This window comes from Camelus bactrianus, chromosome 25 (assembly GCF_048773025.1).
Source record: "Camelus bactrianus isolate YW-2024 breed Bactrian camel chromosome 25, ASM4877302v1, whole genome shotgun sequence".
NCBI lineage: Eukaryota > Metazoa > Chordata > Mammalia > Artiodactyla > Camelidae > Camelus > Camelus bactrianus.
Window position 1 is genome coordinate 38,542,374 of NC_133563.1, and position 18,945 is coordinate 38,561,318.

Here is an 18,945-nt window from a genome sequence, read left to right on the forward strand (position 1 = left end):
CCCGTGGGCCGAGAGGGAGTGGCTGCCACCTCAGGGCAGAGCCACGTTGGGCGGAGGGCCTTGGAGGCCTCCTGCAGCCCAGTGTCCCTCCAGGACCCGGCCCTGAAGCTGTGCCTCGTGCAGAGTGTGTGCATGGCCAGCCAGGCCATCTGCAGCAGCACCCAGGGCAGCTCCTTCCACTTCTCCAGGAAGGCGGAGCTGGTGGCGCAGATGATGGTGAGCGCCAGGCGGGGGCCTGGCTGGGTCCCGGGAGGGCTGGAGCACCCATGTGGGTTGAGGGACAGAGGCAGCCCAAGCCAGCGCCTGAGTGGCAGGCAGGCTGGTGCTCTGGCCAAGGGCTGTCACGTGGCTGCTTCCCTAGGAGTTCATTAAGGCGGAGCCCCCAGACTCCCTGAGAACACCCATTAGGAAGAAGGCCATGCTCGCCTGCACTCACCTGGTGTATCCTTTCGTCCGGGCACGCGGGGCCACCTGTGGGGCCACCCATGTGCGCCTGGTGTGGGCTGAGCCCTTAACTCAGGCTCAGCTCCCTGAAGCCGGCGCTGGAAGAGCAGATGCAGGCGGATCTGGTCCACAGCTGTCTACACAGCGTCCTGGCTGTGCTGCCCGAGCCTGAGGGGGAGGATGGCCACCAGGAGGTATCAAGCATGTCCCTGCCTTGTGCCCCTCCCCGTGGGGGCAGCAGGGAGGCCGTGGGGGTGGCGGGGTCACAGCGGGACTGGAGGCCTCTCTCGTTGCAGTCCCTGTACCTGGACACCATGCAGGCCCTTGAGGACTTGCTGACAAGCCTCCTTCAGCAGAACATGACCCCCCAGGGCCTACAGGTCATGGTAGAGGTGTGCAGCGGGTGTGCCCTGCCCTGGGGGACACTGTGGGGACAGTCTGGTGCTCTCTGCGAGTGGTGGGTGGTCTGTGAGCAGGCAGGCGGCACCCCCTCTTGTCTGGGCAGGTATGCGACAGGGGTAGACCTTGACCAGACGGGGCCCAGAGCCTGTCCTCGTGTCCCTACCATTGGTCAGTGCTGGGATGGAAGGTGCCCCAGATGTGAGCTCCAGCCCTTCTGGGGCCACTGAGGTGGCAGAATGGGTGGGCAGTGGCCTGGGGTAGGACTTTTCCCCTTCTCGGAACACCTTGTTCCTCTGTAGGCCCAGCTCGCTCTGGGTGCACATGGGGTGGCCGTGGCCATGGCCGTGAGCCAGGCCAGCAGGATAGAGATGGGGCAGGGGTGCACTATGCAGGTGGCTTGCCCTCACCTGGCCCGCTGGCCCCCACACCCAAAAGGGTGGCCCGGCAGGGGTGCTGACCTGCCCACAGTATGTAGGCTCCAGTGTCCCGTGCTGAGTCCGAGCTGGCGCCTGTGTGAAGCCCCCTCTTCCCCAGCACCTAAGCCCATGGATCAAGTCCCCGCGGGGCCACGAGCGGGGACGGGCCCTTGGCCTGAGCGCCTGCCTGCTGCGCTACTTCCTGGAGCACTTGCACGTCAGTGTAAGTACCCAGGAGGCCACCCACACAGCTGCTCCCCTGCCCTGGCCCATTCCTGGCCCCTTGGCTTGGGGACCACTGCGTGCAGCCCTCATATCTCCGAGTGCCCCAGGCTTTCTGGCCTTCCTCCAGCTGCTGCCCTGGGCTCATCCTGCAGCCCCACCAGTCCCACGGTCCTCTATCTGGGGCCGTGGGTGGAGGACCTGTCAGGGCCAGAATTGTCCTCAGGAGCCCACTCCTTAGCTAGGGCTAACATGTGATATGGTTCCCAAATGAGCAAAGGAATGATGGGTACCCTGGTGCGAAGGGAGAAAATGAGGGCATTCGAGGCAGAAGCAGCATTTCAAGCAAAGGCAGGGGGACCTGAACCCATGGGATGTTGTGGAAAAGGCAAACACTGTTTGGCTGTCAGAGTGGATGGGAAGGGGCTTGGTCCAAGAATCACACGGTTATTGTGTGTTTTAGTGTTTGCTGTGATTAAGTAGCTCCTGATCCCTCTTTTCCAGAACTGCACAGTTGTTCTTGTAAGGCCATCAATCAGGTGGATTTAGGGTGGACTGGACGCAGTGCTCACACGGTCGTGGCGCGGCTTTGATGGGGCGCGGACCTGATGGGTTCTGCTGCTGAGCAGTAGCATGTTTGAATGTTAGGTCTCTCCATCCAGACCCCTCTGGCCCCTCAGAAGCACGTCCTGGCTCGAAGTTTTGTTGCTGTTGTCGGTGTGATTTCTTCTCCGATTGCATTTAATAATTGCTTATTACTGCTAGGCAGAAAACTGTGGATTTTTGGATACTTAGAAACTGGGTAGTTTATAAGATTCCCTTGTTATTTCTAATAAATTTTTAATCAGGCCTCTGTAATCTTCAGATTACAGCCACTGCAGTTTACAAATGCTGAGAATTTTGCCTTCCTCCCCAGTGCTCACACGTGTCAGTCCGCACGGTCGTCCGGCGTGAAGACGCGAGTGGGCGGTGGCCCGGGCCGCTGCGGCCTCCCTCCTAAGTGCAGTGCTGGGTTTGGCTGGCAGCACTTACTTTCCTATCCATTCCAGAAGCACCGGTCTGTTTGTTTTAATGAGGACTTTTATCGCGGACAGACAGAGAGCTGCCGTGGTCAGACACCTTCCTCTTGTCTATTAGGACGTTCTAGAGTTCTTCTCCTGTTGGTTTTAATACGTCCACGCTTCTGCCTTGTGTGGCCGGGTCTGCGGGCCTCATGATGTCCTCAGCCTCCATGCACGTGTAGACGGGCTTTTCCCACCCAGGTTCTCTCGTGGCCTGGTTTTCACGTAACCCTAGTCCAACTCGAGTTCATTTTTGTTCACGATAAGCGAGGCAGCCAACCTCACTAAGAGGAGCAGCAGCTGGTGATCTTCGCCTGGCGCTCCAACCTCCCTCCTCCTGGAAACCCCTGTGGTGACCTGGGGAGAGCAGCAGCCTGGGAGCCCTGCAGTTTCTTCAGGAGCCTGTGCTGGGCAGTGGGGGCTGCAGGCGCCTCCCAAGGAGGCCTCCTGGTGGCAGTGGCGGTGGGGGCAGGAAGGCCGAGGGGCGTGTGTTGGGGGGGGTAACGGATGTCCCCAGGCCCGGAGTGTAGGAAGCAAGGCCAGTTGCCGAGAGCAGGGTGGGGAAGGTTCTGGGGAGAGCAGAAACGGCTCTAAAGACAGGACCAGGACCCAGGCAGGACGAATCCCCAGGAAGGATTCGATGCAGCACCCCCCGACCTGGCAGGGGATTTGCTTTTAGGGAAGGGACCCCTCCATGTGCGTCAGCTGAACCAGCAGAGCCCGACCGTCCCCGGGCCTGCACATACCAACTTGCCCAGCCCTCTTCTCCTCTTAGGGACCCACACTTGTGGGGTGAGGGTTGACCTCCAGGGGAGGAGCTGGACACGGGCCATGCTGGCCAAAGGGATGGACAGGGGCTGCCCTCCTGGTCACACTCCTGCCCACATCTGGGTTCAAGAGGTACAGGTGGTACCTGCCCACCCCAGTGTCCCTCCCTGGCAATCCCTCCAGTGTCCCCGCAGCACCTCCCAAATCTGCCTCTCCAGGCTCTGGTGCCCTTCCACAACCTGGGCCTCCTCGTCGGCCTCTTCTCCCCACGGTGTGCGGACCTGTGGCCTGCCACCCGCCAGGAGGCCATCAACTGCGTCTACTCCCTCCTCTACCTCCAGCTGGGCTACGAGGGTGAGCCCCTGGTGGGGCAGAGGGGCCTGGGGGTTGAGGGAGTGGAGTCTGGGCCCCTCTCCACGCTCCCTCCTGACTCTGCAGGCTTCTCCCGGGACTACCGGGACGAGGTGGCTGAGCGGCTCCTCACCCTCCAACGTGGCCTTGTGCACCCTGACCCTGCCGTCCTCTTCCACACCTGCCACAGCGTGGCCCAGGTACCTGCCGGGCCTCCACTGAGGGGAGGGACCCCGGGCCACCTCCTCGCACCTCAAGTGCTCCGTGGGCACGAGCATGGGCAGGTCTTATTCGGAGAGCTAGCTGTCTAGCACCGCCTCCATCACCCTGCTGGACTCCCGGGGGTTCACCCTAAAGGCACAGCAAGAGGGTGCAGTCAGGACCCAGGACTGGGCTCCTGGTACCAGCGGGCTGAGAAGGCTGCCCCTAGCCCACCCTGTTAGCCCCGAGCCAGGGCAGTGCTCTTATTCCATTTGGGGTTTGAAAATGGCCCCCAGGGGTCTGCAGGCTTTCTTTCCTGCAGAGGAAAGAAGGGAAGGGGGTCCACAGGCCTTCTGGGAGGGGGGACTCAGCCACTGGGAAGCAGAGACCCAGCCCTGTCCAGGCGGAGCGAGAACTTCATGTCTGGGATCAGACATGATCCTGGATAGTCAACCACTTTAATGCCTTTATTTCTTCTGTGTATGTAGGGTAGCACTTTCCCTTTATCTGCTTTGGCTCCTGGTTGCACTCTGTTATGTGAAGGGAGCGGCAGGGGCTCTTGTCTCTGCTGGGCTGGGGGGTCCCTGAGGGTCCGGGGCGGGACATGCTCCTACATGCCTTCGACTCTATTCTAGAGTTTTAGAGTGGCAGCATCACCCCAGCCCACCCCACTGGTCAGGGGGAGCCTTAGGGAGGGCACTCTGTCCTGGGCCCCAAAGCTGCCCAGGGACCACTTCCAAGCAGCCTGGGCCTGGAGGCCCTGAGGCTGCATCCTGAACCTGACCAGGCTTCAGTCTGGGATGGGGGGCTCCTGTGCAGGAGCTCCTGAAGGCTTGTGGAGCCTGCAAGGGGGTAGGAAGCTTGGGCCCCCGGGATGTTGTGCCTGGAAGGGACACTGACCCCTGTCCTGCCAGTCTTTCTGACACAACTGTCCTCCTAGATTATTGCCAAGCGCCTCCCGCCAGATCAACTCATCAGCCTCTTGCTAACCTTGTTTGAGGGCCTGGGAGACCCCGACAAGAACTGCTCCCGGGCCTCCACGGTCATGATCAACTGCCTGCTGAAGGAGCGCGGCAACATGCTCCTGGAGAAGGTGTGGCCAGGCTGCGCAAGGGCACGCTGTGGGCGGGGCCTGACAGGAGCGTGGTGGGAGGGGCTGGGGCGTGGGCGTGGTTATATCCGGACTGGCCCAGAGTGGGTGGGCGGGGCTGGATACATGGGGGCTTAACATCCAACTCGACTCCCACCACTCCCACTCACAAGACCCCCCCCTGGTTGGGGTTTGGCCCTCGATGCCCTGTCCCTTGTCCCTGCGGGCCTGATTTGGACAGCTCTTCCTCTCCTGTTTGAAGACAGAATTTGGCGAAAGTAACTGCTCAGAAAGTAAAGGAGAAAAAGGCAACTGAAAAAAACACCGGTGCTGAGGTCTGTCAGTCTCTGGTGAGGACGCAGGTCCAGAGGGTCACCACGGAGGGCCCCACAGCGGGCCTGGCCCCGAGTGGCCGTGTCCAGGACGTTCGGGTGCTGCCCACCCTCACCCCATCACCTGAGTCCCTCTGGCTGTGAGCTCATGTGGCTGCCCACGTGTTTCCAAACGTGCCCGGGCAGCCACTGTGTCAGATGTGCTCAGGTCCTCGTAGGTCTGGACGTGAATCCTGGCGACCCAGTTAGCCCAGGGTCCCTGTGTGCCTGGAGGGAGATACAAAGTGAGGCATACCTGCAGAAAAGGGGCTTTGTCCTAAGTGCACGGCCTTGGGGGTTCCCACAGACGTGCAGGAGCTGAATCACCAACTCCAGAGCCCCTCGTACCCCCAGCTGACCCCCCACAGGGTGCCAGCACCCCCTGAAGTACAGAGTGTGGCCTGGGATGTACCTCATGGGGAAGATGCCCGCATGTCTGGCCCCGCACGGCAGCAGCCCGTGAGACCACGTGCGTTCCCTGGGCCTGGCCCAAACGTCCCTCTGTCTCCATACGCATCACTCCTTCATGTGTCACGCACACTCGCTCGCCTGCTTCAGTGACCTTGGGCGGCTCCCGATCTGCACTGTCTTGAAGATGATGCCAGAGTCCAGCTCCTCTGGACCTGACAGGCATTTTGGTTGGAGACACAGCCAGGAGAGAGCCTGGGGCCTGCGGGAGAAGCCACTGTGCAGCTGTCCCAGGGCTGCCAGATGGCGTTCCAGACAGGGGACAGTTCTCCCACTGGCCCCAAGTGAGGCTCTGGCAAGCCACATCCCTGCCAACACCGTTTCTGTCCTTTCTAATGGGTGTGGGGCAGGTTCACATTAGAGTTCTGTTTGCATTTCTCTGGTGGCTTAGGAAGTGGAACACTTTTGCACCTTTCCTAGCTACTCAGACATCCTCCTCTGTGCAGACACCAGCCTTGCCCATTTTTCTTCTGTGCTGGCTTGTCTGTGCTTTTTTATTGATTTGTGGAAGCACTTTATATATTGTGAATACAGTTCTATATTGGGTGTATATAGTGCAAATATTTTCTCAGCAAGGGGCGAGCAGGAGTTGCCGATGGAGAGGAGGGGAGAGCTTGGGAGGGAGAGCCATGTGCTGATGCAGCCGTGTGTGGTGTGGCACCTGGAGAGGAGGGTGTGCCTCTCGGGGCCCTCAGCCCGGGGCTGAGGGTATGGGGGTGTCAGGCCAGTCGGACCTGGGAGTGGAAGGGGGTTGGGAAAGGAGGACGGGGAAGAGGGCACAGCTGTGATGGATAGTCAGGGTTTGATGGGCGAAGGTTTGGATTTTATTTTGCACTCAGTGGGGCTCCCGGTTCGGATCTGAATGGTGGGAAGGTGCCCTGGTGGCTCTGTGCGTGTGGAAGGGGACAGGCCAAGCTGCAAGCAGTGGCCACCGGTGGTCCCGGTGTATGTGTGTATACACTGCGTCTTCTTTACTCTCTCATCTGTCCCTGGACACTTGTGCTGCTTCCGCCTCTTAGCTACTGTGGATGATGCTGCCGGGAACATGGCTGGATGCATATCTCCTTTAGATCCTGGCTTCTTCTGGGTAAATACCCAGAAGTGGAATTCCAGGATCACATGGCGGTTCTAGGTTGAGGTTTTGAGGACCCGCTACACGGCTTTCCATAGTGGCTGCCCAAACTGCATCTCCATGAACGGGGCTCAAGGGCTCCGTTTCTGCGCGTCCTCGCCAGCTCTTGCTGCTGCCTGCTTTTCTGATAGTAGCGGTCCTGAGGGCTGTGAGGCGGTCTCTCATGTTGGTTTCGACTTGTGTTTCCCTTGGAATTAGTGACGCCGAGCATCTTCCATATACTTGTCAGCCATTTGTACGTCTTCTTTGGAGGAATGTCTGTTAATGTCCTTTCCCTGTTGTAAAATCAGGTTATTTCATTTTTTTGCTGTTGTTGAATTGTAGGAGTTCTTATATATTCTGGGTGTGACCACGTTATCAGATGTATGATTAGCAAATATTTTTTCCCATTCCGTAGGCTGCCTTTTCTGTCTTGATTGTGTCCTCTAATGCATAAAAGGTTTTAAAGTTTGATATAGTCCCATATGTCTGGGTTTTGGGGGGGGTAATTAGGTTTATTTACTTTCTTATTTATTTAATTGAGGTACTGGGGACTGAACCCAGGACCTCGTGCATGCTAAGCACGTGCTCTACCTCTGAGCGCCACCCTCCCCCCATGTCTGTTTCTGCTGCTTGTTTCTTGTGCTTTGGGTGTCACATCCGAGAAATCACTGCCAAGTCTAATGTCCTGAGGATTTTCCCCTGTTTTCTTCTAGGAGTTTCCTAATAGTTTTGAGCCCCACCTGTTCTTGGTAAATCCAGGTGCCTCTCCCTGGGCCCAGCATCCTGAGGTGGATGCTGGCCTCTTGGAGCTGTGGGTCTTCTCCAGGTGACTCTCTCAGCACCCCACTGGAGGGTGCTGTCCCTGAGCCTCACCTGGCGCCTGCCTGCAGCTCTCAAGTGACCTGGACGCTGGCATCCGGCCCCATGGGGGTCATGGCAGGCCACCGTTTTCTCTCCTGTCCTGAGAGGCTCTGGCAGCCAGCCTGTTGAGACACCTGGCCACTGTTGGACTTTGAATTCCTCTGAGATCAAATCAGAGAGGGGGTCTTAGGAGGTGAGCTGTTACTGGACTGAGCCCCCTCTCCAGCACGCCGTGGTTGTAGAGGACAGTCTGGCAAGACCGTCCCTCCCAGGCTGGGAGGCAGGAGGAGCGTGCAGGGGACGGGCAGGGGAACAGGAAAGGATAGACCGAAACAGACAGGTGGGAGTAGAAAATGGAGCCACCACCGTAGAGCCATCCTGACAGAGGCTAAAAGTCGCCACACGACCCGCAGTTCCGCTCCTGGTAGCCAAGGGGGACGGCACCGTGCCTCCAAGCCCTGAACGTGCACACGCCTGGCAGCCCCGCAGTAGAAACAACCCCAAGCCCATCAGTGAACGGGTCAGTAAACAGTAAACACAGCCTGTCTGTCCAGTGAGACCTGCCTCCATTCGGCAGCAAAAGGAAGTGACGTACTCACACCGGCCACAACCAGGAGGGGCCTTGAAGACATTCGGCAAAGTGAAAAAGACTAGCTCTGTCTCGGTTCAGAAGGAACACAGAGTCAGGCTGCTCCCGGGCACCTTGAAAGGGACGCACAGAGGCCAGCACGACACAGCAGGAAGGGGAGAAGCCACTGAAGCAGTTAGGAAGAGCCTCGGAAAGATGTGTCTTAGGAAAAGAACCAATGCCAGAAAAAGCAAAAATGCAAAGCGAAGAAGAGGGAAAGTACACACACAAGAGGTTTGAAATACTGCGAGGCACGTCTGTGAGCAGCTGTGCCCCGAGCACTGGACGCCCTCTGGTAAAAGGATGGGTCCCTGAGGATGTTGCTCCCACCCACATCAGTGCAGTGGGAAGTCGGGGCTCCTGACCACAAAGGTGACCAAGCCCCCCGGCCCTCGGCCAGGGGAGTGGAGGGGAGCCAGGCGCCCCTCCCAGGAGACGGTCTGTCCAATTTCAGTGGTGACCGTGGGTGGACGGTCCTGGCCCATCTGTCTGTGGACATCCCTGCTCTTGAGCGTGACGAGCAAGACCCACTCAGCCACTGCCAAGCGTGCCGGTTCAGCACCGCCTCCCGCCAGCGCCCCCTGCGTGGGAACAGGCCTGCACAGCTGCCTGGAGACTCCGACTGAGGCTGGGGTCCTCCCTCCCAGCCCAGCTCCGCCTCAGCCTGGGCACAGCGCCCCTCCCTGGCCCCGCCCAGCACACTGCTCCCCTCCACGCTCACCAGGCAGAGGTGGGGCGGGCGCTGTGGGCCTCTAGCGGCCAGAGGCTGGGTCACCCTGGAAGCCTCAGTGCTCATGCCAGTGGCCTTCCCCTCCTGGCTCTGCTCTGCACAAGCCCCTCCTCCCAGCAGGCCCCTCCTGGGCTCCTGTCACTTGCCACGTGGGTCTGGGCCTGTGTCCCAGCACCAAGATCCCGGGGCTCTGGCTCCAGCTCTGCTCTCAGGGACCACCCTCCCCCAGGCCCCCTGCACCCTGGCCATGTGAGGTTGGCTCCTGGCATGGGTGAGTGCACTGCGGGCCTGACCACCCAGCCCGTCACCCGCAGGTGCCCGAGATCATGAGCGTGCTGCGCTCCAAGCTGCAGGAGACCCGGGAGGAGCACGTCCTGCAGGCCGCGCAGCACAGTGTGTACCTTCTGGCGAGCCAGCACCGCGCCGCCGTTGTGTCCAGCCTCCTGGGCAGCCCCCTGCCCTTTGACAGGTACCCAGTGCCCACCAGCCTGCTGGGGTGGACGGGGTCCGTCCTGCCCAGCGTGGTGCTCTTGTGACCCCAGCCCCCACCCGTCCCTGCGTCCCAGCTCCTCTGCATAGAGCCTACGGGCCCCAGTGGGGGTGGTTGTGCCTGCCTCGTCTGTGGGCCCGAGGCTGCTCCCATGGCCCTGGGTTGCAGTGGGCACCCTTGGCTCGCTCCTGGCTCTGCTGACCAGTGCTCCAGCTGGTTTTCTTCAGGGCGTCCACCACCAGCTGTGAGCAGAACCCTGGGGCCAGGCCCCTCTTCCAATCAGGAAGGGTCCCCATCCTGCACTCCCAGCTCTGAGCTTGCCGACCTCAGTTCCAAATGGCAGGACTTCGTCCCCTGGGGCCTCTGCACTAAAGCCTCCAGGTGGCCATTGCCCGCTGGTCCTGCCTTTCTCTGCTGTCCATGTCGTGGGTGGAGGCCGGCATGCTGGGGAGGCGAGGTGGCACGTCACTTCGCTGCAGCTCTGGCCCCGGTGGCCCCAACGTGCCTGCACCTGCTGTCAAGACATGGGCTCCTGCTGCAGGCTTTGCTCTCACTTAGATGCTGGGGCGCCACTCAGGGCCCCGGGTTCACTGTCCACATCCTCCTCTCCAGGGACCCTCTGCGCCAAGCGCACGGAGGGCGTTTGCCTGGGGTCTCCCCCGCCGCCCGCCGCCGTCAGCCTTTGCTTGCCCTGGCACCGCGGACGCGCTCCTCAGTGGTGACGGCTGCGTCCTACCGCGCTGCTGGCTGCTTAAACCCGCTGTGGTGCTTTGTGTCTGCTCTTGGTCTCGCGTGTCCTTCTTCCTTTACCTTCTTTCTTGTCCCTTCTTTAGATTGACAGGATCTTTTTCACAACTTCACATTTCCCCTCAGTTTGTCGGGAAGCTATGCACTCTGTTCTCCTGGTGGTCGCCTGGAGAAGGGCTGCGTGCTGGCGCCCCTGGGCAGCAAGGTCTCCTGACTGGGGAGCCGGGGCTCTTCTGCCCCAGCCCATCATGACCGTGGCCGCCTGTGCGGTGGGATCTGCCCACCACCCCCGCTGGGCCCTGCGTGCCTCCCTGCGCGTCCCTCTCCCAGAGGAGCACACAGGCCACCCGCGGGCCCTGGGGGGACCTATGACAGGAAGATGGCGTGAACTTTGTCAGGGACACAATGGGGGCTGGTCCCTGAGCCAGTGACATGCGGGTTGGTAAAAGACTTTACCAGAGAGAAAATAGGAGAACAGAGGAGGAGTGTATTAAGTCACCTGCCATGGGCAACAGCGGCTGCAGGCTATTGGGTCCGAGGCCACCTCTGTCCTGTAACTGCAGAGACCCGCGCGGGCAGTCTGGGCACGGCGGGGTCCTGGGCGGGGTCCTGCCAGGCGTGGGCACCAGTCTCCTCAGTCTCAGCCTCGATCTCCAACTCACACTTCCGGCGGGAGCACAGCCCTGGAGCCTGTGCAGGGCCCGCGGGCCGCAGCCTCCCCGCCCTGTGCGTCTGGTCGGCTGTCCTTTTCCAAGGTTGTCTGGCTGAGTTTGGACTCAAGGTTGGCACATGTTTTCTATACGTCCGAGTAAGAGACGTGTCACTTTCTGGCTCCCACGGGTCCAGAACAATTTCACGTGTGGCTGGCGGGGTCTGTTCCTTCATCCTGCTCGGCGGCTGCCAGGCTCCTCCAGCCTGTGACTTGGTGTCTGTCATCAGCTGTGAGCGTCCCCGAGCTCTGCCCTTCAGACACGGTCTCTCTGCTCAGATGCCACGTCTGTCAGACCTTCGCCTCCCACCTGCCCTTCTCGCTCTGTCCTCTGGACAGCACTGTGCTCTCTGCTGGCTTCTGGGTAACTCCTTCTGCTTGTCTTCCAGGTCACTGTTTCTCTCTCTTGCTGCATCCAGGCTGGTGCCAAATAAGCCCACCGAGTGCTGAGTCTCCCTTCTCAAGGGCTGTGGGTTCTCTTCCAAATTTGCTGTTTTTAGAATGCCCGGTCCCTGCTTGATATTGGGAGCGTGTCTCTATAATCACGTGAAGCAGAGCCACCTCCCGAGGCTGGGCGCCTAGGGTCTGCAGGCTGCCCTGCGCCGCCGCCCCTGCCTGACCTCCCTCCCTGCTGCTCTTTGGCCACGCGCTGCTGTTCACCCTGGGGACGCTAGTTCTAGGTGGCACCAATGCCTGGGGCGACGCTGCCTCCTCCAGGCCGGCCTAGCATCTGCTTCTGGCAGCTGCTAGGGGACACCGCTGTCCCCCGTTCCCCCTCCGCCCCGTTCCACTGAGCTCTCCTGCCCTCTATTGCCAACTCTGCTCACCACGGTGCAGCCTGGTCATGGGCCCCTGGGCCTCACAGAGAGTGAGCTCAGCTCTGAGATCAGGGTGCCCCCTGGCTGCATGGCTGGAGCTGAGTCTGGCAGGCACGACCAGGGCTGTGGAGCCAGGGCCAGGAGTGGCATAGCAGTAACCACCCTCCTTCCGCTCCAGCCACACCTGCACCCTGTGGCGGGCGCTGGCCGTGGAGCCTGGGCTCACTGCGCAGGTCCTGGGGCTGCTCCTGGAAAAGATAAGCAGGGACGTCCCATTCAAGGAGAGCCGGGCCTTCCTGCTGAACTCCTGCCCCACCCGTGTGGCCACCCTGCTGCCCCTCGCGGTGAGTAGGGCTGGCGGCCGCGCAGGCCCGTTCCCCTCCTCCCTGCTTGGTGAGGCCGGGCGAAGGGCTGCATTGTCGCAGGTGGGAGGACCCCACAGAGGGCCTGGGTGCCACCCCCCAGGCACCTGGTGGCTGACTGGGGCCACGGAGCCGGGGAGCTCAGAGCCCAGGCTCGTAAAGGCCTTGCAGGTGTTGGTCCTCAAGGGAGACCACTCTGTTTCATCCCGAGGAAAAAAAATTAACCCAGCTTGGCAGCGTTTCCACAGTAAGGCAGCTGTGAGAATCTCCTCCTCCTCCCTGCGGAGGAGCCAAGAGCAGATGGTGGGAGGCCGGCCCGGCGGCCATGCTGCCCTCCCATGGCACGGGGCGCCTGCTGGGTGCTGGGGTGCAGGGTCCGGCCGTCACCGTGCCTGGCCCCAGGGGGAGGGGTGAGGCTGAGGCGGCCCCTGTCCCCAGGCCACCTGTGCACTGTACGAGGTCGCATCCACCCCAGCGTCGAGGCCCGCCGTGCTGGAGCTCTACCCCCAGCTGTTTGCAGCGCTTCTGCTGCGTGTCAGCTGCACCGTGGGCGTCCAGTTGCCCCGGAACCTGCAGGCCAAGGAGAGGAGGAGCACCGGCTCGGGCCTGGCCTCCAGGAGCCTTGAGCCCTGCAGGTAAGCAGGTCCTCAGCTCTCGCCCCTCCCGTGAGCACAGGCTCATGCGGGCAGTGATAGCAGAAAGGGCCTCAGGTGGTGGGGAGGGCCCAGGAGTTGTGCCCCGGGAAGGGGGCAGTACCTCCTCTGATGATGTCTGTCAGGATGGGGACCATGGGGGTGGCGGCTGCACGTCTGTGGAGCTTTCCAGGGACATCACGTGAGTCCCAAGCTGTGCCTTTTTTGGGAAGGCGGAATTCGAGGAACGTTTGGGGTGTGGCAGGGTCTGAGTGAGCCCCACCCACAACCCTGTCCTTGCCGCCTCGGTCCCCAGCCCCAAGTCCTGGCCCTTTCTACGCTTGATTAGGGCCCCATCTTAGACGAACTCTGCAGCGGCCTCACGGCCTCCCCCTGGGGGCCCTCTCACCTGGCTGGCCCCAGCCTGTCCCCTGGGGAGGGCCCAGCTGCGCACCAGGCCGCCCGCCCCAGCCCGTGCCGGCCCTTCCCTCAGCTCTCGCTGGGGCCTGCGACTCTGGGGTCCTGGAGCAGAAAACCAGGGCTGTAGTGGGGAGCCGCTTGTTGTGGGCACTGGGTGCAGAGCCGAGGTAGCCCAGCTGTCTGCCTGCCTGGCCTGGCCCTGGGCCATTCCTGGGCCCTCGCGGTGGCACTTGAGGCTCCAAACAGCGGTCTGGGGCCAGCAGAGCCTGAGTGACAGTGAGCCTGGCCATCTCCCCACCCATCCCCAGTGTCCGGGGTCGGAGGTGCCCCTTAGCTGGGGACACATGAAGGGTAGCGCCAGTTCGCCCCACCCCCTGCGGGGCTGCTCCATCACAGAACCGACTCGTAAACTCCAGCAAAGGCTGCATGCCAGGGACGGCCCGACTCTGCACAGACCAAGTGGAAAATGTGAACGGACCCGCGGACACCGGCCCGACCAGCCCTGGGCTTGGCATGCTGGGACGCAGCGCTGTGGTCTGTGAGCTGTGGGGGCAGCGAGCCCGACGCCCCCAACAGGGGTCCTTGGGCTGCCACCCCTGCCCTGGACACGTGCAGAGCTGGGCCCAGGCCTTGGCTCTGAAGGGGGCCATCAGCCAGCGAGTCAGACCCCGGCAAATATCGCAGCCACCGAAATTCCAGGCGGCAGGGTGAATGGGTGGGGGCACCCTCATCGAGGTGCTTGACCTCTTCCTAACCCAGGCCTGCCCCCCACCACTTCTGGTTTGTAGGCAGCCAGCCACCGATTGCCCCGAGCATGCCCGGCCCATCCTGGTCTAGATGGCGCCTTGGCCGAGCCTCGAGGCCTGTAGTGGGCTGTGGGGCCGGCAGAGCTGCTGGGCCTGGGTGTGGGCTGGGGACCAGCCCGGACTGGCCGTGGCCCTGTGGGCCTACATCCTGTGGTGAGGGACTCCTGTCCAGTGACCACAGTGGCCGGCATGGTTCTTCTGTGCCTGCAGTCAGTGTGGGCCCTCCACAGGAAACACAGGGCTTTGGGGACAGTGCCCTTCTAGTGCTTTCTTTGGGGACGGGGCCCAGCTGTGGCTGTCTTAGGGGACACGGTGGGGGCTCACGGGGAGCCTGTCCAGCTGTAGGCAGACACCAGACCAACCCTGCTGACATCTCCAAGGTGACTGGGGATGGGGCTGAGCCAGGGTGAGGGCAGTCGGTTGTGTACATGCTGCTGGGCTCAGGCGAGCCCACCAGCATCTGCTTTTTGGGCTGTTGAAACCCCTGGTCTTGGACCCCAAGGACCCCTGCGTGGCCCAGGGCCCTTGCTCTTGATACGGGACTGGTCTGGAAATCTCACAGGACCAGTCACAGGGCCCCAAAATAGCTTGCCAGGTTCTCCTGTACCCACCCTGCCCCTCCTCAGATGTATGTGAGGCCCCACCACGCAGCCAGCAAGGCCTGGCCCTCGTGCTCCAAACCCCCTGCCCCCCCCACTGCCCCTGCACCCCAGCCGCTGAGCTCTCAAGGTCAGGAGAAGAGCACCTGCAACTGACCCCTGACTGCCCTGTGCTGGGCCCAGCGCACTGCCCTGGGGGCAGGCATCTGCCCTTGGCCAGGGGCCCCAGGGACAATGCCTCGTGGACACACCCGTCCACAGGCCGGTGTGGGGCCTGACACACGTGGGCAGTGGCCAGTGTCGGGGGAGAGGGGGAAGCAAGGCATGGCTTGAGCTGGATGCTCTGCAGCCACCAGTTCCAGCTCTGGGCCACGTTCTAGCTGTGGAGCCGGGGTCTCTCCACATGCAGGGCAGCCTGGTGGTCTCTGTGGGGCAGGGCTCGGACGTCCAGGGCTGGGTGTGGCTGTGCAAGGCAAGGTTTCTGAGGTGCAGGAATAGGCTGTGTGTGTGTGTGTGTGTGTGCGTGCGTGCGTGCGTGCGTGCGCGCACGCGCGCGTGTGTGTGTGTGTGTGTGTGTCCGTGTCCAGGTGCAGGAGTGGGGGCTGCGGATGTGATCCTTGGTTGCCCAGACTGTACAGGCACTTGGCCCAGAAGGGGTACCCGCCTCCCACACTGGGGTTCCACACCCAGCCCAGGCAGCAGTCAGACCCTGATCTGCCTTTGGGGTTCACTTCTATGCAGAATTTTCTCCATTTTTTTTTTTCTTTAAATCAAATGAAGGTCTTTAAGGCAAGTGAAAAAAAGCAGCTGGTTATTACGCTAAAAGCATCTGAAGGCTCTGTCTGCTCCAGAGGTCCCCCAAATGCCCCTCAGCAGGGTGGGGGACAGGTGCCATCTGCCTAAGACCAGGGGGGTCCAAAGCCACTGGAGTGGTGCCCAGCTGAGGGGGTGGAGAGAGCCCAGTGCCTGCACCCCATCGGGTGTTGTTAGGAGGGTGCAGGCTGCGTAGCCCTGGGACACCCCTGCCAAGAGCACAGGTCTGCATGTGCACGTGGGGCGTAGAGCCAAGTGCGCACCAGGGTCTCTGGCTGGGCGCCCTGCCAGCAACAGCCACACCCCTGTGTCCACAGCTCTGCCGTGGATGCGCTGCGGGCCATGCTGCTCCGAGGCGGTAGCGAGGATGTGGTGCAGCACATGGAGCTGGAGGGAGGCTGGGAGCTGCTCGGGACCTCAGCCGGGCACGAGGAGGGGGTCACCCGGCTGGCCAGGTGAGCAGGCTGTGCCCTTGTGCACCAGCCCCCACGCTGGCCAAGCTGCCAAGCACCACCTATGGCCCTGGGACCCCAGGGGCACTGGGGAGGGGCTGAGCTGCCTGAGCAGGTGGGCTCAGCATGAGGAGCAGGTGCACTGGCCTCCAGGGCTGCCTGGGGCCTCGGCTGGGCTGGGCTGGGCTGGGCTGGGCTGGTAGGGAGGCCATGAAGGCAGCTGTGTTCTCTAAGTTGTGTGTGTGTGTTTCAGAGTGCAGGTTCCTCTGAAGGCCTGGCCAGGCGGGCTGGGAGGGGCGTGTCTGGGAGGGAGGGAGGGTGTGCGGGGCCTGGGAGCTAGGCAGGTGGCAGCATCTCAGGTCCAGTGGGTGCTGGCTTGTGGTGGGGTGGGCTTGGGGTAGCCCAGTGTGGCCTCCTTCCCCAGTGCCATGGCCAAGTCCGCAGGCCCCCGGCTGCCCCCGGTGGTGAAGGCACTGTTCAGCACACAGAGCAGCGTGTACGAGATCCAGAGGGTCACCTCCACAGCCTTCCTGGCTGAGGTAGGAGCCACTTGCTCTCCACCACGGACAGGGCCTGGCCAAAGGGGGAAGCCCTCCCTCTCGGCAGGCTCTGGCCTCCCTGGCCGGAACCACACAAGGACAAAGGGAGGCCAGGGGCCCTCAGCCAGTCTTCACCACACGCACTCAGTCAGTGACCTTGGACTCGGACCGTGTGGTGGGGGCGGGCCCTGGGCTCAGTGGAGGGGGGGCGGTGGTCAGAGTGCCTCTGCCTCCAGCTGCTCGGCAGCAACGTGGTGAACGACCTGATGCTCCTGGAGTCGCTGCTGGACAACCTGGCAGCGCGGCAGAAGGACAGGTGTGCCAGCGTGCGGAGGCTGGTGCTCCGAGGCCTGGCCAATGTTGCTGTTGGCTCCCCTGACAAGGTGAGCTGGCCGGCCCGCCCCGAGGGGCCTGGAGACGTGGTCCGTGAGGAGGCCCCGGCAGACGCAGCATGGGCGGTGGGGACAAGCTGGGAGGAGCCTGGGGGTGGCAGCACCAGGAGGGGCAAGCCTGCGGGGTTGGGGGCTGGGCCTGTCTATGGTACATGCTGGGCACACCTGCGACCCGGGACACAGGTGAGCGTGGCCTCTCCAGGTGCGGGCCCATGGCCCCCAGCTCCTGACGGCCATGATTGGTGGGCTGGACGACGGGGATGACCCACACAGCTTGGTGGCCCTGGAGGCCATGGTGGGCCTCGCAAGGCTGCTGGACCTGGCAGAGGCCTGGGACCTGCGCTCGGTGCTGCTGCACATCGCCATCCGCGTCCGGCCCTTCTTCGACAGCGTAGGCTGGGCTGGGGGTGGGCACCCCAAGGCCCAACGTCCCTGCCCTGGCCAGGCCAGCCTAGCTCCTGACCCTCCTGCTACCCCCTCCTTGAGCCGTAAGCCCCTGCCCCCTGGGTCCCATGAGTCGGGTCACCACCGCAGGCTCTAGGGCCCTGGCCCAACCTCCCAGTGCTCTCTTGTCTCTCCCTGCCCCAGGGGCCTGGTGTCAACCGATGGGCAGGGCTGGGAGGCCCCAGGTGACACCTGCTGCCCCACAGGATAAGATGGAGTTTCGTTCTGCGTCCATCCGCCTCTTTGGACACCTCAACAAGGCCTGCCACGGGGACTGCGAGGACATCTTCCTGGAGCAGGTTGTTGGTGGGCTGGCACCCCTGCTGCTGCACCTGCGGGACCCCCAGGCCGCAGTGGCCGCAGTGAGTAGCCTGTGGGGGCTGGGCCAGCCCGGCAGGGCTCCAGACGCCAGGCTCAGCCAGTGCCCTGCAGGCCTGCAGGTTCGCCCTGCGCATGTGCGGCCCCAACCTGGAGTGTGAGGAGCTGGCAGCCGTGTTCCAGAAGCACCTACAGGAAGACCGGGGCCTGCACTTCGGAGAGTTCCTCAACACCACCTGCAAGCACCTGGTGAGGGGCGGGGCCGAGGGGCGGGGCTGCAGGCACAGGAGGGCAGAGCCGGCCTGATGGCATCTTTGCAGACGCACCACTTCCCGGACCTGCTGGGCCGCCTCATGAGCACCAGCCTCTTCTACTTCAAGAGCAGCTGGGACGACGTCCGGGCTGCCGCCCCCATGCTCACAGGTAAACACTGCCTGGGGGCCCCACGCCCCACCTGAACCGACCCTGACCTCCGCCTCCCCACTACCCGCAGGGTTCCTGGTGCTGCACATGGAGGCGGAGCAGCAGCCACAGGTGGACCTGGAGCAGCTCCTCCAGGGTGAGCCCCATCCCACCCCCGCCCCGCCCACCCCCACCACGCCGGCCACTGACCCTGTGGGCACCAGGGGGGACTAAGTGATTTTCCTGGATTTCAAGGATTTTTTCCCTGTCACTGGTGACCTCATCGTCTCTAGTAATTCACGGAAACTTCTTAACTGTTCCAAAAGAGCTTAAAAAACACTAAAAAAGGAAAAACTATCTTTCCGTTGGCTCCTGAACCCTGCCGGCAGAGGCCTGTCTTAGGAGGGCGGTGGGCGGGCGGCCCCACGCACAGGGAGGGGTGTGAGCCTCAGGGTCCTGGCCCCCGGGGCTCAGTTCTCGGGAAGGGGGGAACCACCCTTAGCTGCAGCTGTCAGGGGGTTTGAGTCAGGCCTCAAAGGGCCACAAAGGCGCCGCCAGCAGCAGCTCCCTGTCCCCCAGCCCTCCAGCTCCTGCTCAAGGACCCAGCCCCCGTGGTGCGCGCCAAGGCTGCTGAGGCTCTGGGCCGCCTGGTGAAGTTCGCCTGAGGCTCCCATGCCAGCACCACCCCTACAAGCAATACCAGCCTGGGGCTCTGACACAGCCCCCTGCCCAAGGATGGAGTGGGGAGCCCCTGCACCCACACAGCAAGGGAGGACTGGGGCCACGCAAGGCGGGCCAATTGCCATCCCCCCCCTGCCCAATAAAGCCATTTGCTGCTGAGCAGGTGACACAGCGATGTGGCTGCTCCTTCTGGA

General features: G+C 62.4%; 1 protein-coding gene across 9 annotated transcripts in view; it reads left to right on the forward strand.

The window, feature by feature from the left end:
• Nucleotides 1-18,922, forward strand: part of MROH1 (maestro heat like repeat family member 1) — a 65,914-nt gene extending 46,992 nt beyond the window's left edge. For 3 of the 9 annotated variants that reach the window (XM_074352714.1, XM_074352718.1, XM_074352717.1), the window contains 20 exons: nucleotides 94-216; nucleotides 362-441; nucleotides 527-638; nucleotides 741-836; nucleotides 1,366-1,485; nucleotides 3,532-3,667; nucleotides 3,752-3,864; nucleotides 4,806-4,958; nucleotides 9,442-9,596; nucleotides 12,070-12,235; nucleotides 12,692-12,888; nucleotides 15,841-15,978; nucleotides 16,400-16,514; nucleotides 16,751-16,897; nucleotides 17,109-17,297; nucleotides 17,557-17,712; nucleotides 17,783-17,917; nucleotides 17,989-18,091; nucleotides 18,162-18,227; nucleotides 18,650-18,922. In XM_074352714.1, coding sequence (XP_074208815.1) covers nucleotides 94-216; nucleotides 362-441; nucleotides 527-638; nucleotides 741-836; nucleotides 1,366-1,485; nucleotides 3,532-3,667; nucleotides 3,752-3,864; nucleotides 4,806-4,958; nucleotides 9,442-9,596; nucleotides 12,070-12,235; nucleotides 12,692-12,888; nucleotides 15,841-15,978; nucleotides 16,400-16,514; nucleotides 16,751-16,897; nucleotides 17,109-17,297; nucleotides 17,557-17,712; nucleotides 17,783-17,917; nucleotides 17,989-18,091; nucleotides 18,162-18,227; nucleotides 18,650-18,735 — 2,586 coding nt within the window. In that variant the 3' untranslated portion in view covers nucleotides 18,736-18,922. The other 6 variants (XM_074352715.1, XM_074352719.1, XM_074352716.1 and 3 more) reach the window with 5 other exon arrangements.
• Nucleotides 18,923-18,945: the final 23 nt, after the last annotated feature.